General features: G+C 42.2%; 1 protein-coding gene across 2 annotated transcripts in view; it reads left to right on the top strand.

Moving 5' to 3' along the window:
- The window catches only part of COG3 (component of oligomeric golgi complex 3), a 57760-nt gene that overhangs the window by 24926 nt on the left and 15598 nt on the right, over positions 1-17236 (top strand). For both annotated transcript variants that reach the window (XM_007466457.1, XM_007466456.1), the window contains exons 14-19: positions 1102-1213; positions 5394-5518; positions 8930-9019; positions 13233-13353; positions 16143-16231; positions 16341-16475. In XM_007466457.1, the coding sequence (XP_007466519.1) occupies positions 1102-1213; positions 5394-5518; positions 8930-9019; positions 13233-13353; positions 16143-16231; positions 16341-16475 (672 nt within the window). The remainder of the gene's footprint in view (positions 1-1101; positions 1214-5393; positions 5519-8929; positions 9020-13232; positions 13354-16142; positions 16232-16340; positions 16476-17236) is intronic.

The following is a 17236-nucleotide window of genomic DNA, read 5'->3' as shown; positions in this document are numbered from 1 at the left end:
GCAGGCTCAGCGGCCATGGCTCACGGGCCCAGCCGCTCCGCGGCATGGGGGATCTTCCCGGACCGGGGCATGAACCCATGTCCCCTGCATCGGCAGGCGGACTCTCAACCACTGCGCCACCAGGGAAGCCCGACCTCTTGTTTTAAGTGTACTGCTTCCAGTAAATCTATTTGCTTTGTTTTTCTTTTGGTGAAGGTCAGGGATTTAAGGTGATCTGGCTGTGACATCTGTGTGCCATTTAGGGATTAGCTATACTTTCTGGTTTCTGTTTGCAGAATGAAAGGACAGGCCTGACTGATACAGAGCCTGTCTCCTAAACAGTTCTCTGGCTATTCTTTTTGGAAGTAGGTGGGTGTCTGTTAGACCAGGGGTCCCCAACCCATCCATGGCCTGTTAGGAACCAGGCCGCACAGCAGGAGGTGAGTGGCGGGTAAGCGAGCGAAGCCTCATCTGTATTTACAGCCGCTCCCCAACTCTCGCATTACTGCCTGAGCCACCCTCCCCCGCATCTGTGGGAAAAGTGTCTTCCACGAAACTGGTCCTTGGTGCCAAAAGGTTGGGGACTGCTGTGTTGGGCCTTCATTTCTGTATATTTCCACCTTTATAACCAATGTAAATAAGTAGGATTTTCATTGCCAACTTAGTAGTTAGTGACCTGTGTATGTTTGATGATATTCTTTAGGTAGTGAAAAAGAGTTAAATAGCCTCAGTCCATAAGATAATTTTTAAAAATCTGCTTAAAAAGTAACAAACTGTAGCTGTTCTCACATAAAGAGAAAACCTGTAGTTTGAGTTTGCCAACTCCTTGATAAAAGCATTTCTGACATCTAGAATGTACCCAATCTTAAATATGAATACTTTGTTTCTAAATGTAAAATTGAAAATTAAGCTTCTAACCTGAGCCTTGTATATTTGACTCTCTTCAGCAGATACCTTGTAATTGTTCTGAAATTAGTGGTTCAGAAAAAGCTATGTATGCCTTTATGAAAATAGAGACACTTTATACCAATTTAACTTTTTCATCTCCATGTGTTGTTTTGGCATAGTTCATTAGTTCATTTATCCATTAATTAGTATATATTTTTTTACCTTTTTATACAGCAAATTGCACAGAGTTTAAAAGATGAGCAGAAGAAGGTACCACCTTCAGAAGCTTTGTTTTCAGATGTTCAGTTAGAAGAAGCAGAGCCTCCTAATAATCTAACAAAATCTGGTATGTTATGATGTTTTAACTTCCAGCTTTTATTCATTCATTTAATAAACTTTTATTGAGGACTTGTCATGTCTCAGGCAAGAAAAACAGCTTGTGCCTTTGAGGAGCCCACACTTTAGCAGGGGGAGATTGGTAAGCCACAGGCGTAATTCAGGGGTGACAGGTTAAAGGTAGGCACAGGGCACTCTTGGACCACGAGAAAAGGGCATCAGATTTGTGAAGGGGGATAAACTGTGAGTGCAGGAAGGCTGATTCAGTGAGAGGTGTGGAATCTGAAAGCTGTAGTGTTGATGAGTATGAGAGAGCCAGGTGACATAAGGTTGTTTTAAGATAGAATCGCATGGAGGACGGCATACAGGAATGGAAGACCATGGTTGCTTTGGGGATGTCAGGTGGTTTGCTGAGTTTGGGTACAGGTTCCTGTAGGAAGGAGCAGGCAAAACAGGCCAGCTTGTGATAGGTGTCAGGTGATAATCTCATGGACTTTGAAATTCTGCCTAATTGTACCATCAGATTTGCATTTTAAAAAATGTATTGAGTGCCTAGGACTCGGGTAAAAAAATTGACAGAAACGTATGGGATAGCTTGGACTAGGGTACCTGTTAGACAAGGAACAAGACTGTCCAAGAGTCACCCCGGATAACTGATGAGTTATCTAGACAACAGGCTAGATGAGAAGTAGGGCACCCCTTCTCCTCACCCCTCAGCTGTAAGAGTGACACTCAAACTCAGCTCCATGTGGGACTGACTGGGAGTCGGGGGTACTGTAACTCCATGGGCTTTAAGGAGCCCCAGCTGCCCCCAAATCCCCAGGCTTAGTGTATCATCAGTTTATTCTGAGTCAACTCTGTAACAGTTGACACCCCAAATCCAGACTGCCCAACAGCCTCAGTATTCCCCATCTGACAAAGCCGTTTTATCACGCCTGCCCTATAGGAAGAGAGACCATAGGGAGCTGAAATTTCCTCCTCTGGAATAGAACCCATGCCATGTCCTAATACACATCTTGGTCTAGTTAGCCGCTTGAAGAGTTACTGGAGAGACTAGAGTACATTTCTGTCTTACCAACCCTGGCCTTGTACCTTTCCCCAGTAAAGCTTATTCTTTAACTCGTGCCTGGCATTACATTAAGGTGTTGTTGGTAGAACTGTGGAGACTGGTTAGGATGTTGTTGTGTTTTTCCATCTGAAAAGTAAAGGTGGTTTGAACCAGGGCGTTGATGGGGGGGGGATGGAGAGAAGTGTATAGATGAGGGATATAGTTAGAAGTTTGAATCAGTAGAATTTGGTGACGCACTAGATATGGGAGCTAAGGAAGATTGAGTAAAGTCCATGTGGAACAACTGAGAGATCTGTATTAAATGGATCTAGAGTTATGCTGTCCAATACGGGAGCCATAGAGCATGTGAAATGTGGCTAGTCCGAATGTGCTGTGTGTAAATACACAACAAATTTCAAAGACTTAGTATGAAATAAAGAATAAAAGGTATCTTATTAGTAATTTTTATATTGATTATATGTTAAAATAATGAGATTTTTGATCTGTTAGAGTAAATAAAATATATTCAAAATAGTTCCACTAGTTTTACCTTTTTTAATGTGGCATTTTAATGTGTCACATTTATGATTCACTTAAGAGTCCTCTTGGACAGCCCTGCTCTAGAGCTATAAAGAGGCAGCTGATTCAGAGGTAAAGATTGAGGACCCTTGATGCTTCGGAATTGTATGAGATCAGCCAGGACAGAGAGTAGAGTGACAGTAACAGAAGTCTGGGGGGAGAGTCTTAGCAGCAGATGGAGGGAGGGCGTGCGCTGGGCCGACAGGGGAAGGACAGCCAGAGGGGTCAGAGGGTGTGATTAAGCCAGAGGAGGAGGGGTCGGCAGAGTGATTTGAGTAAAGAGGTGAGAAATAGGAAATTGGAGGATATCGTGGTTAGAGGGTGGGATGCTGAGTTTTCATGATTAAGAGGTGGAATAGTTTGGAGTAATAAGAAGGTCTGTAGAAAGCACTTCTGAAAGAAAGTCATAAGAAACTGTGTCTGGAGTAGGGGGTGCAGGGATGGAAGTGAAGGTCTTTGGAGTTGAGACGGGCAAGGATAACCATATGGGTCATCCCTAAGGTTGTCGACGCTGTTCAGAATAGACATGGAATTTGGGATGGGAAGCAAGGCTCTGAGTCTGGTGGCAAGGGGAGCAAAAAAGAAAAGAACGCGTGTAATCACTTCTCCTGCTTCCAGGATATGTCGGAAGTGAGAAAATGAAATTGCTGTGAAGTGAGGCCTTTAAGTGATGTGATGTTCATGTTGTGGGAGTAGTTTCAGGGCAAGTTGGTGGAGGGCCCACGGTGTGAGGAGGCCGATCATGAGTGTCTTCAGAACGCATGGGCCTTGTTCTCTGCGTGGAGAAGCGAGGGCAGCAGCAGGCTCGCAGAGGGAGGGTGGTGGGGGCCCACGGCGGGAGCCGATGCAGAAGCCCTGCTACTGGGTTTGCTCGGCTCTTCAGAAGAGGCAGCCAGTAGGCACCTTACTTGGCGCCTTGCTGTGTAAATAAACTCTCCCCAGTCAACAGCTATTTTAACTATTAACTCTTCTTCTCAGGAAAGTGAAAAAATGAATAAGTTGACTTCTGGCTTTGAACTACATAAATACATTTATTGCACTAAACTTTAATTTGGGAGTACCTTTTTGGCTCTTTATTTTGAAGGAGGAATCCCGCAGATATCCTAAATCTTAGCAAAACTAAGGATACTTAGCCTCCTGAGTATTCCGTGATATAATTTGTCCAGTTTATTCTTTTTCCTTAAGAAATGTTTTTATAACGTAGGTATCTTAGTTTAAAGTAAGGCATTATGGAAGAGCTTTTTAAAATTCTACAAGTATTACATGCTTTTGAAAAACAACTAAGCTTACAGAACCATGAAGTGAAAGCACCAGCCCTCAACATTGCCCTCTGCCCTTTCCTGCATAAATCTACTCTGCGAGCCCCAGTTCTCCTTCTGAGCATATGCAGATCTAGCTCTTTTTAAATTTTTAAAAATTTTGGCCACGCCACATGGCTTGTGGGGTCTTGGTTCCCCCCACCAGGGATCAAATCTGGGCCCCCTGCAGTGGAAGCACAGAGTCCTAACCACCGGACTGCCAGGGGAGTTCCCTCTAGCTCTTTTTTTAAAAAAGGAATTCTGTTTTGCTTGGCTTTACTTTTCTTCTTTTATTATTAAAAAAATTTCAAATAAACAGAATGATGCAGTGAACCCCTGTGCCCACCGCCCAGATTCAATACTTAACATTTTATCGTATTATGTATATATTTTTGCTAATCATTTTAAAGTAAGTTATTGTCATCATTGCCACTTTACCTTTGAGTATTTCAGCACCTCTCCAAAAAAAAAAAAAAAAAGGGGCATCTTTCACAGAACCATAAACCATCAGTGCACTAAAAAGTTTACTAATGTTTCCTGATGTGCTCTGATACCCAGTCCATATTTCAGTATCCCCTCTTGTCCCAAAGTATGGTCCCAGCTGCACTTTCCTGGCTCGTGTGAACTCTGGTCCCTCCATCAGAGTGATGGTGCGTCCGTTACAGACGTGTCTCTGCTCAGGCACATCCCCCATGCTCCTCCTCACGCTTGCTGGGGCTGCCTTTTGGGTGGGGTGGGTGGGGGGATGGGCACTCAGCCCTGATCACTTGGGAATTACATACACTAAGTAGGCCTATAAGTGATGGAGTTGAGCACATGGAAGGCAGGCTGTCAGGCAGACCGGCTTCGATTAATCTTCCTGCTTAACATGCTTTGTTTTCTTGTCACTCCCCCACCTCCCGCTTGCTTCCACGTGACGGCATCTAGACCTGTCTCCTTTTTATCGGCTGCATGGTGTTCTGCAGTATGTGTATACTGCTCATGTAGTCCATGAAGATTATCGATCACAGTTCGGAGAGAGCAACTTGGGCTGAGTGTGTGAGGCTGGAGTGTATATATGTGTGTAGTCACGTGCATCCTCAGTGTGTTAAATCTCACGTGTCGCTGATTTAGGTTTCCCTTGGCATTCTCGATTAAAGGCGAGGCTAGAGAAAATGGATGCCTCCAGCCATTGATAGCTAGTGAGAACTAACAGTTTATAATTGCTATTGAAATAAGACAGACCTCCGTGTGTGAAATGTCTTCTTCTCCATTTGGGATTTTAGGTTCAACCGAATCTCTCAGTCCTAGAGCACAGACCACAATTTCTCCAGCAGATCTTCATGGAATGTGGTATCCTACAGTTCGACGAACTCTCGTCTGTCTCTCTAAATTGTACAGGTGTATAGATGTACGTGTGTAAATTCTTGTATCTTTACTGTAAATTGCTTGCTCTTTCACTTAAAATATTTAATTTAAATTTTAAGATCTTGATATATTTTGTTTGGTATTAGATGAGAGTAATAAGATTTTTAGATACAGAGGTAACTTTAAGATCAATCTAATTTAGAGACTCTTTTTTTTTGCGGTACACGGGTCTCTCACTGTTGTGGCCTCTCCCGCTGCGGAGCACAGGCTCCGGATGCTCAGGCTCAGCGGCCATGGCTCACGGGCCCAGCCGCTCCGCGGCACGTGGGATCTTCCCGGACCAGGGCACGAACCCGTGTCCCCTGCATCGGCAGGTGGACTCTCAACCACTGCGCCACCAGGGAAGCCCCCTCATTTAGAGATTCTTAACCTGAGCATTCTGTAGACCCTCAGAATCCTCTGATGCAGGGTTTCCCAACCCCTGGGCCATGGACCGGGACTGGTACCGGTCCGTGGCCTGTTAGAAACGGGGCTGCACAGCAGGAGGTGAGCGGGCCAGCTAGTGAAGCTTCATCTGCCGCTCCCCATCACTCCCATTACTTTCTGAGCCACCAACCCCCGATCGCATCTGTGGAAAAAGTGTCTTCCACGAAACCGGTCCCTGGTGCCAAAAAGGTTGGGGACTGCTGCTCTAATGGGCTTTGGGTAGTCTGTGAACACCTTGAAGTTGTGTGTAAAATTTTGTCTGTATGTTTGTATTTGTGTCTTTCTGAGGAAAAGACCTATAGCTTTTATTGTTTCTTATAGGCGTCTATGGCTACAAATACATTTAAAACTACTGATTAATTCATCTGTCTTAGTTTATAGATGAAGAAAAAGATGCAGAAAGGTTATGTCCAGTGTCACATAGGTATAATATACATTTAGTACTAAATGCAACTACTTTAATTTAGTTTTGCGCTCAATTTAAATCAGCTTCCTTAACAAGTAGTTGTCGGATTACATGTTTCTAACCCTGGACTAATTTTAATTATTTGCTGAAATTAGCAGTACCCTTTTAGTTTTCTAGCCCCAACTTACACTGTGCATTTATCTTAGGTAACATTTATTTTAAGCATTCCAGTTTAATCATATGAATATCAATCCCTGAATGATCAGATTTGTCTACATTTATTTATTGTCAGTGTTAAACCCAAAATAGTTTATAAAAATACGTGATTTTAGTTCACTTTTATTTGTTTGTTTGTTTTGTTTTGTTTCTTTGGCCATGCTGCATGGCTTGTGGGATCCTAGTTCCCCGACCAGGGATTGAACCCGGGCCACAGCAGTGAGAGCGTGGAGTCCTAACCACTGGACTGCCAGGGAATTCCCTAATTCACTTTTAAAAAATTAATTTGATTGTTACAACTGAAACAGCATATAAAGAGAGAAGTGATTAAATATAATGGTCATGTAATTAATTGTCCAGATGCCACTGTTTCTTAAGAATATGGTTCAGAAGGGTACATGTATATCTCCTCCCACTCTGAGATGCTCTGTACCTCAGAGTCCTCGGGCCCAAGCAAAGTTGCACAGTTGACTCATTGGTTCATTAGAGTGCTCACGACTTGGTGTCTATTTTAAACTGCATCGTTAGGAGTTTGTGCTTGGAGATTTTGAAATTCAACCAGAAAGTGCCGTTTGCTCAGTTCTGGGACTTTTAGGGGTGAGGCCAGATCACCTCTGCAGAGTTAGATGTCTCAGCCTTCTGCCCAGCTGCTGAGATCTCTTCCAGAGGGGGGTTTGGACATTGGCAGTTTTTCTTCCCCAGGTCCCCCCAGGAGGTGTATTGAATGATGGTGTTGGGTTGGGATTCAGAAACTTCCTACAGTGGAGGCAGGATCCCAAGGGAAATAATGCAGAGCCACATTCCACATAGAACCCATTGTCATCACGGACCCTGGTGAAGTCTCTTAGGTGCTTAACAGGAATTTTAGCCAAACAGGAGGTAGGCCCAAGGACGTTACTCTGCCTGTTTTTATTTTCTGCCCTAGGCCTGCCCATTACATTTTCACCTAGCTTACATCCAAATCTTCTCCCTCTCTATCTTACCAATCAAAGGTGAGGAGAAACAAATCCAATGAAAACCCTATTAAGGCTGAGCAGGAGAAAGAGAGGGCCTCAATCTAAGCTGCGCATATTCGGACTTCGTAGCAAGAGGCAGCCCTCATCTCTTCTTACTATACAGTAGCCTCATGAGAAACAGAAGTTAGGGAAGCAGTACAAAAAGAGAATAAAGCATCAGGTATGAGACCAGAGCCCAGAACGGGGCCTAATAATAAAAATTTTGCTCCTACCCATCCATCAGTTCCAAGGGAACTGACAGGAGTCCCTGCTCAGACCAACATCCCACACCTCTAGGAAGATATAGAAATGGCAGAATTAAATTAATCATGCTTCACATTCTATTTTGTAACCTGATTTTGTTTTTACTTAATTATGTTTTATAAGAATTTCACCACCTTCTCTTTAGCATTCTTTGATTTCATGCACAGTGTTCTATAATTTAGATTTACTAGTATTTTATTTGTCAGCCCCCTATCATTGAACATTTAAGTTATTTCCAGGTTTTTTTTGCTGTTTTAAATAATATTGTGCTGAAGAGCCATGTGCATGAATTTTAGAATACAGTACTGATTTTACTTGGGGTACATTTTTTGTTTGTTTGTTTTTTTATTTTATTTATTTATTTATTTTTTATGGAACGCGGGCCTCTCACTGTTGTGGCCTCTCCCGTTGCGGAGCACAGGCTCCGGACGCGCAGGCTCAGCGGCCATGGCTCACGGGCCCAGCCGCTCCGTGGCATGTGGGATCTTCCCGGACCGGGGCACGAACCCGCGTCCCCTGCATCGGCAGGCGGATTCCCAACAAGTGCGCCACCAGGGAAGCCCTGGGGTACATTTTTAGAAGTGGATTTACTGAGGCTTTTTTTTTTTTTGGCCACGCTACGCGGCATGCGGGATCTTAGTTCCCTGACCAGGGAATGGAAGCTCAGAGTCCTAACCACTGGACTGCCGGGGAATTCCTACCGAGGCCTTGTTATAAAGTTGGTTTTATGTATCTAAAAAACAGCCTGTAACATGAGATCATGCTGGACTGAGGGCTCCATGAGGTCAGAATCACATCTGCCTTGTGAACCTAGCCCTGTACTTCCAGCATCTAGCACAGAGCTGCATGAAATAGGTACTCAGGAAATATTGTGGAAGGGTCACATGAGTGTTTTGGGAGATGCAAATTAGGAAACTATGTGCTGGTCTAGAAAGGTTGCATGGGAATAGGAAACTCCAGGAGGAATACTGGTAGTAATAAATTAATCCATCAGATGAGGGCAAGCAAGCTGTACTCAGAGCCTACGATTTTCCTTTTTTCTGTTTCTGAGGTGCTGCAAGGTGATGTTTCTCTTTTATTTCACCAGAGGGCAGTATTCCAAGGATTATCACAGGAAGCCTTGTCGGCCTGCATTCAGTCATTACTTGGAGCATCAGAGTCTATCAGCAAAAAGAAGGTTTGATGGAGTGTTAGATGAAATCTTATCGCCTATAGTAACATTGTGGGATGCAGCATTAATTTATAGGCACAGAAATTTAAAGCCATTTTGGCAGTAGGATTCGTTTAATATGATTTAATTTTGAGGCCCTTTGAGAGAAGCTAGTATTTCATTTTAGTGCTCAGTAAACACTGCTGTATATGAGAGTGCCAGCTTTGCTAAAGCACCAGAAGTGATATTTAGGTTACAAATTCTATAGGATGAAGGTTTCTTGTTCTAGCCTTAGCAACTGGGAGGTACTGGACTGCTGTTTCCTCGGAATACCAAAACTCTGTTTTCAAGGAAATGTAGCAATTTATAATCATCCCTGCAATGACATTATAAATAGTTGAAATGGCCTCACTTGGAGGAAATCAGCCAGTCAGTTTGGAAGACAGGCAGCTGTGGCCCGTGGGTTATGTGACTAGAAGTAGTTGCCATGATTTTGTAACTCAGTTTTTAATCAAGAAGAAGGGGTATGGGGCTGAAGGCTGTTGACTTGTGCTTCTCCCACGGCCCCTGAGACTTTTTTCAGAAAGTATGGTTCGGAGTGCTGCTCTACCTTGCTCTGCACGTAGAATACCTGTTGCCACCTACAGGGAGGAAGCTGTCCAGGGTGTGTCCAGCCAGAATTTCATAGCTGCTGGGAGTTTTCAAACCTGTGAACCTTTCTGGACTTCCAGGTTTATAAACTTGGTTTCTAACTTCAAGACTTCAGATAAATTAAAACCAAAAAACAGAAATCTCCTCACAAAAGAATTTGGGACCTTAGAAAAGCTCTATCTTTGTTTGTGACCACCATATGCTCCCATTCATGAAGTCGAGAGTTGAAATGAAATTTTGACAGGGGGACTAGAAGAGAATGGAAAGTTAAGTTATAGACAGGCAGGTTGAAGTTTAAAAAGTATTTCCAAGTCTGAGCTCTCACATTTTTTTATGGTATGGTAGGTAGAATTAGGAAACACTTGTCTAATATTAGGGAAATGGTTAAGTAAATTGTGGTATATTCCATATAGTGGAATATTACACAGCCATTAAATTTTAAAAAATGAAATAATAAAATGTAACTTAAAGATGTTAAGGCAAAAAAAAGCACAGGATACAAATCAGGTATACACTATGACTTTATATAATGAACATATGTGTTAAAAAAAAAGGAATGATGAAAGCTTTGGGGTGACTATAGATGATTTTTTTCTTTCTTTTCCTTACACTTTCTTTACTTTCCACATTTTTTACAGTGAGTATGTATTTCTTACATTATCAGAGGAAAAAAATGACCTAATTGAAGAAAAAAGTTCATATGCTTATGTCCTCTTGTACCACTGTCCTCTTTTTAAAGGGGGGAGTGAAAAGCCTTTTGATTATTCAGTCTTTTGCCCTCATTGCCTGTAAGGCTATTCTCTTTTATTAACTCGGTTTCCTTCATATTATAAGGTGCTTAAGTATGTATGAGGAAGCCCTCAATTTGGTAAGAATTAGCTAATTTATTTTCATGACTGAGTTTATATGCTTTTTGCCTTTCAACTTTTAAAAAAGTGATCAATGAAAATGGCTTAATGTCTTAGAGAATTTCTTAAGGCAAGAAATTCTTCTTACATACTTAAATCGAGTACCTAGTATATCAGTAAACTAACACAAAGCTGGATCACAGCAGCTTCAGTAAATTCAATCTATATTATACTATTTTCTCCATCGGAGCTGTTAGTTCTTTTGAAAATAGAGCAAGCATTCAAAATGTGTAGCATTTCCTACTTACCTAATGTTCTGTGTTCCAGAGTACAAAGTGAGTTTCCATCAAATAAATCATACTTATATGTTGATTATGTGTTTATTTAGGAGGGAGGGAGGCAGGGAGAGAGAACAGAGAGGAGTCACTTTAGTAACCTCTTTAAAGTTTATACAGGCACACCTCATCTTACTGTGCTTCGCTTCATTGCACTTCACAGATACTGCGGGGTTTTGTTTTTGTTCTTTACAAATTGAAGGTTTGTGGCAACCCTGCATTGCACAAGTCCGTTGGCACCATTTTTCCAACAGCATCTGCTTATTTAGTGTGTCTGTATCACATTTAGTTAAGTCTCTCAATATTTCAGATTTCATTATTATATTATGGTGATCTGTGATCTTTGATGTTACTATTGCAAAAAGATTACGACTTGAAGGCTCAGACGATAGTTATTTAAAAATACTTTATTGCTAAAGATGGCTAGCATTTTTAGCAATAAAGTATTTTAAAATTAAGTTATGTACATTGTTTTTTTAGACAGTGCTATTGCACACATAATAGACTACAGTATGGTGTAAATGTAACTTTTTTTTTTTAATAAATTTATTTTTGGCTGCATTGGGTGTTCGTTGCTGCACGTGGGCTTTCTCTAGTTGTGGTGAGCAGGGGCTACTGTTAGTTGTGGTGCATGGGCTTCTCATTGCAGTGGCTTCTCTTTTTTTTTTTTTTTTTTTTGCGGTACTTGGGCCTCTCACTGTTGTGGCTTCTCCCTTTGCGGAGCACAGGCTCCGGACGGGCAGGCTCAGCCGCCATGTCTCACGGGCCCAGGCGCTCCGCGGCACGTGGGATCTTCCCGGACCGGGGCACGAACCCGTGACCCCTGCATCGGCAGGCGGACTCTCAACCACTGTGGCAGTGGCTTCTCTTGTTGCAGAGCACGGGCTGTAGGCGCACGGGCTCAGGAGTTGTGGCTCACGGGCTCTAGAGCGCAGGCTCAGGAGTTGTGGCGCACGGGCTTAGTTGTCCGCGGCATGTGGGATCTTCCCGGGCCAGGGCTCAAACCTGTGTCCCCTGCATTGGCAGGTGGATTCTTAACCACTGCGCCACCAGGAAAGCCCTAAATGTAACTTTTATACGCACTGGGAAACCAAAAAAATTCATGTGACTAGCTTTGTTGTGATAATTACTTTATTGCAGTGGTCTGGAAGCAAACCCATAATGTCTCTGTGGTATGCCTGTATTGCTTACTGAAGGACAACTTTATTCTTTTCCTAATGCAGTATAATTTCATTAAAAATATTTTCAAAGTAAGATTGCATCTTGAGTAGCAGCAAGAAGGAGCAAACAAGGGAGACGCAAGAGGGAAGAGATATGGGAACATATGTATATGTATAACTGATTCACTTTGTTATAAAGCAGAAACTAACACATCATTGTAAAGCAATTATACCCCAATAAAGATGTTAAAAAAAAAAAAAAAAAAAAGAAGGAGCAAACATAGCCTAGCTCTTCTTCTTCTTTTTTTTTCCCCAGTACATGGGCCTCTCACTGCTGTGGCCTTGCCCTTTGCGGAGCACAGGCTCCGGATGCGCAGGCTCAGCAGCCGTGGCTCACAGGCCCAGCTGCTCCGCGGCATGTGGGATCTTCCTGGACCGGGGCACGAACCCGTGTCCCCTGCATCGGCAGGCGGACTCTCAAACACTGTGCCACCAGGGAAGCCCTCTTCTTAATATACAGACTCTTTTCTGAAATGAGGGCCATGATTATTCACTATTTTGGGAGTGGGTCAGAGCTTGAGAACTAAGCTTGATTCACAAGACTCTTGTGGATGAGTCCTGAGAGGGTAAAAGGAAATTCAGGGCCTCTCAGGGGTGTAGGTAGTCAGTGCTCTGTTGCTGGCAGGATAATCCAAAATGGTAACCCCAAATCATTTTACATTTGGAGGCTTCTTTTCTACTTTTATATAAATATGAGTATTTCTGATACTCTGTATATTGAAACCACTTTGACCAAATAGTGAAAGGCAGGTTCCTGAGAGAAACTAGGAAGCCCTGAGAGATCAGAGTCGTGCTCATACTTGGAACTTTTAATTCCTGCTCTGTGCTGATATTGGACCACATGGTTTCTTCTATTTCTGCACCAGGTTAGAATAGGTTTGACTTCTCTTTCTAAATGTTTCTAAAATGTGTTGCTTTACAACCTTTTTGTCTGATTTACTTTCTTAGGTTTACTAAATAGAACAAGTGATAGAGTTAGTAAGAGTTTGAAGCAAGATTTTTCCAGATAATTCTAACATGGAAATATGGGAGGAGTTCATTGCACAGCAAAGGAGTATTGGTACCATATAGTTAGGCTAAGGGCCATAGACCTAGATAGATTAATGTTGATTAATAACATGTGTTTTATGTGCTCCTCTTTTTATTTAATCTGTGATAATATCCATTTCTCTGTCTTTCAATTTAGACTCAGATTGATGGACAACTTTTCTTAATAAAGCACCTTTTGATTCTTCGTGAACAGATTGCTCCGTTTCACACTGAATTCACCATTAAGGAAATTTCCCTGGACCTCAAGAAAACTAGAGGTACTTCATTGTCCTGGCTGGCACAGTTGGGTGTGTTGGACCTGTCCAAATGTGTCAGCACAGGTTATAGGTTTATTTTATGTTCATCTGCAATTTGTTTGCATGCTGTGCTTGCTAAGCATGTTACCTGTCCATACTAAGCTGAGCTGTCAGCATCCTAATTACATCTAACTTGCTGTATTTTCTTTATGAAGAGGACTATATCTGAGCATTTCAACTTGCAAAAGAGTATTACCTCTCTTAGACTCTGCCACGTATTACCATAACCAGTTACAAAATGAAAAATCACTATAATAACTACTTAAGAGGGTCAGCTAATTGGAGTGATTTTAAACATTGAGTTGGGTTTGCTAGTTCATAGAAATTGAGACAGCCAGCTGGGTAAAATAGGAAGAGTACTTATCTAAGCGTCTGAGTCAGGTTCTGTTCCTGGCCCATCATTTCCTGGCTCTTGTGATCTTAAATGTGTGTTTTAGCTTCCTCACCCTGTGTAAAACAAGCAGAATCCACTTGTCGTGATGCTTTCACCAGAATATCAAGACCATTAAGAGTGAAAATAAATGAAAGTACATATTAAAGTGCTTTTGTAAGCTTAAGGTGCTTAAATAAACTCAAGTTGCATTATTATTAAATCAGCTGGTTGTTAAGTAATCATGTAGATAGGGTCTTTGAGTTGGTAATAGACATGGAATCATCTTGGGAAAGGTGATTCATCCATCCTGATGGTTTGTTTCTGACTGAATTAACAAGTGATGATTTCTAAAAGATCAAAGTAGTTATTTTCTAAGATGTTGATCTTAAACGGTTAAGGATGTACCATAAATATCCATCTCCTTTAATTACTTACAAACTTATCTAAACTTTATCTTTTCTTAACCATTTCCAAGAGAATTAAGCTCTAACACCTTAAGCCGTCTGTTTATGGAATGAGTGAATTTCTCACTTATGTATTGGGGGATTAGAGAAAATTCATAGCCATTCAAATTACTTTCTGTATTCTGTGGTTTAGGGGAACTCCACATAATAGGATTTCCAAGAGGAGCAGGTTGTTACTTTCCTAATGACTGTGTTTATAAAATAGCAGACTTGATTTAACTCACCTGAGAGCCAAGTCGTCTCATCATGAGTCATATTAAAACAGCTTATTCTTTTCCTAATGCACTCTCCTTTTCACCACAGGGAATAATAGCTTTTGGTTCTGGTGGCATTTATTTATTTATTTATTTTTGGCTGCGTTGGGCCTTCATTGCTGCACACGGGCTTCCTCCAGTTGTGGCGAGCGGGGGCTACTCTCTGTTGTGGTGTGCGGCTTTCTCACCGCGGTGGCTTCTCTTGTTGCGGAGCATGGGCTCTAGGCACGTAGGCTTCAGTAGGTGTGGCTGGCAGGCTCTAGAGCGCAGGCTCAGTAGTTGTGGCGCACGGGCTTAGTTGCTCCGCGGCATGTGGAATCTTCCCGGACCAGGGCTCAAATCCGTGTCCCCTGCGTTGGCAGGCGGATTCCCAACCACTGCGCCACCAGGGAAGCCCTCTGCTAGTATTTAGATAGTAAGCCTGTATGTTATTCATATACTTTGTAATTTTGTTTTTAAACAGCAGCCAGATTTTCTGGCTTTTGCCTTTATAGAATGCATAATTTTTTTAGTTTATTCTCATCGGAGGCTGCCATCATGCAACCATTCTGGTTGGTTTCCTGCTTTCCTTTCAGTGTGAGGTGTGGAAATAGTGCCTTAACCTTGAGGAATGCCAGTCGTTGATAGTCCTTACTTTATTTAAGTAATGGGATGAAGCAGGGCCCATCTATTTTCTTTCGTATTTTTTCTAATTCATAATTTGTTGCTGCTTCGTTCTACTACAGATCCACTGAGGTGTGAGAACATGAAATACTCTAAAATTTTGGCAAATTTTGGTATAAAGTATGTTTTCTCTAAAACCTTATGAAGGTTATGTAATCCTGCCATATGATCACCTACAATTGTTCAGGTTTCTTACAGAAAAGACAGCAGACACAAAGAGTCATTTACTAAAGCTTTACTCTGAATCTGATAGAGAGGTGTGTTTTTTGTTTTTTGTTTTCCCAGTAAGATCAGGATGAAGGCAGGGAGTACAGTCTGCTGTGTTCTTGTAAAACCAGGGTTGGAAGCATTTCATGCTTTGCTTTCTCCAGCCTGCCAAGGCAAAGCAAAGAAATGGTCTTTTCTGACTATCACTTAATAATACTTGCTATCTTTACCTTTAAGCCTCTAACCTCTCATGACTAACATTATACCTTATTGCATTTGAACATCAATGAGACCTGTTAGTACTTTGCATAGATTCTAATTAGTCTGGAGGTTAAGGGGTAAATATGTCCTTTTGGTGTTTTTTTTCTGGCTGACACATTAGTTTATTCTCTGCTTCAAATGAATAAATTTCTGTGCCAGCCAGATCTTAAACAAAAGAAGCTGGGTAAGTATATGAATCTTTCTTAAAAAACCTATTTAGCATCATAAAAGTAAAGCAGTGAAATTTTAAGGTATTGATTACCATTTATCCTTTTTCTTTTTTTCTATAAATGAATAATTGTGATTAATAGTCATTTTGCAGTTCTGAGTTCTAGAAGATAGTTATGTGTGAGTGCTGCAGCCATTGTTGGCACTAACCTTATCCACTCATGGAGGTGACTTGGTGGAAATGAAACCCCTCTTGCCCTGTGGTAATAGAGAACTCGTGTATGTTTACACACTGAAATAGGAACTTGGCTTCTTGTTGAAACTGTACATGTTCACTGGATGAGTAATTTTGTTTCACAGATGCAGCATTTAAAATCCTGAATCCTATGACTGTTCCAAGATTTTTTAGGCTGAATAGCAACAATGCCTTGATAGAGTTCTTGTTGGAGGTGAGAAGGAGTCTGTTTTCTTGGTGGTGGGAGATAAACGATATTCTTTACATGTCTGGTAATTTCTAGGCACATAAAAACAGGAGGAAACTGTCATCTTCTCTTTAAGGGTACTCCTGAGATAAGAGAACATTATCTTGACTCTAAAAAAGATGTAGACCGTCATCTGAAATCAGCCTGTGAGCAGTTTATTCAGCAACAGACCAAGCTGTTCGTAGAGCAGCTGGAGGAGTTCCTGACAAAGGTATACACCTTGGTGCATATTTGTAAATTGTGAATTCTTCCCTAGATTGCATTTTGTTTTTGTTCTTTTTGTTTGTTTTTTTAATAGAAATCCATTTTTAATTTAATTAATTAATTAATTAATTAATGTTTGGCTGTGTTGGGTCTTCAGAGCTGCGTGCAGGCTTTTTCTAGTTGTGGTGAGCGGGGGCTACTCTTCGTTGCGGTGCGTGGGCTTCTCATTGCGGTGGCTTCTCGTTGCAGAGCATGGGCTCTAGGCGCACGGGCTTCAGTAATTGCAGCACACGGACTCAGTAGTTGTGGCTCACGGGCTCTGGAGAGCAAGTTCAGTAGTTGTGGCGCACGGGCTTAGTTGCTCCGCGGCATGTGGGATCTTCCGGGACCAGGGATCGAACCCGTGTCCCTTGCATTGTCAGGCGGATTCTTAACCACTGCGCCACCAGGGAAGCCCCTAGATTGCATTTTGAATTACGCTCTTATGAAAACCTTGGCGGAAGGAAACAGTAGGGGCTTCCCTGGTGGTGCAGTGGTTAAGAATCCGCCTGACAATGCAAGGGACACGGGTTCGATCCCTGGTCCCGGAAGATCCCACATGCCGCGGAGCAACTAAGCCCGTGCGCCACAACTACTGAGTCCGTGTGCTGCAACTACTGAAGCCCGCACGCCTAGAGCCCATGTTCTGCACTGAGAAGCCACCACAATGAGAAACCCGCACACCGCAACAAAGAGTAGCCCCCGCTCACCGCAAGTAGAGAAAGCCTG

Source organism: Lipotes vexillifer, unplaced genomic scaffold (genome assembly GCF_000442215.2).
Source record: "Lipotes vexillifer unplaced genomic scaffold, Lipotes_vexillifer_v1.1 scaffold384, whole genome shotgun sequence".
NCBI lineage: Eukaryota > Metazoa > Chordata > Mammalia > Artiodactyla > Lipotidae > Lipotes > Lipotes vexillifer.
This window is presented reverse-complemented; position numbering and strand designations above follow the sequence as displayed.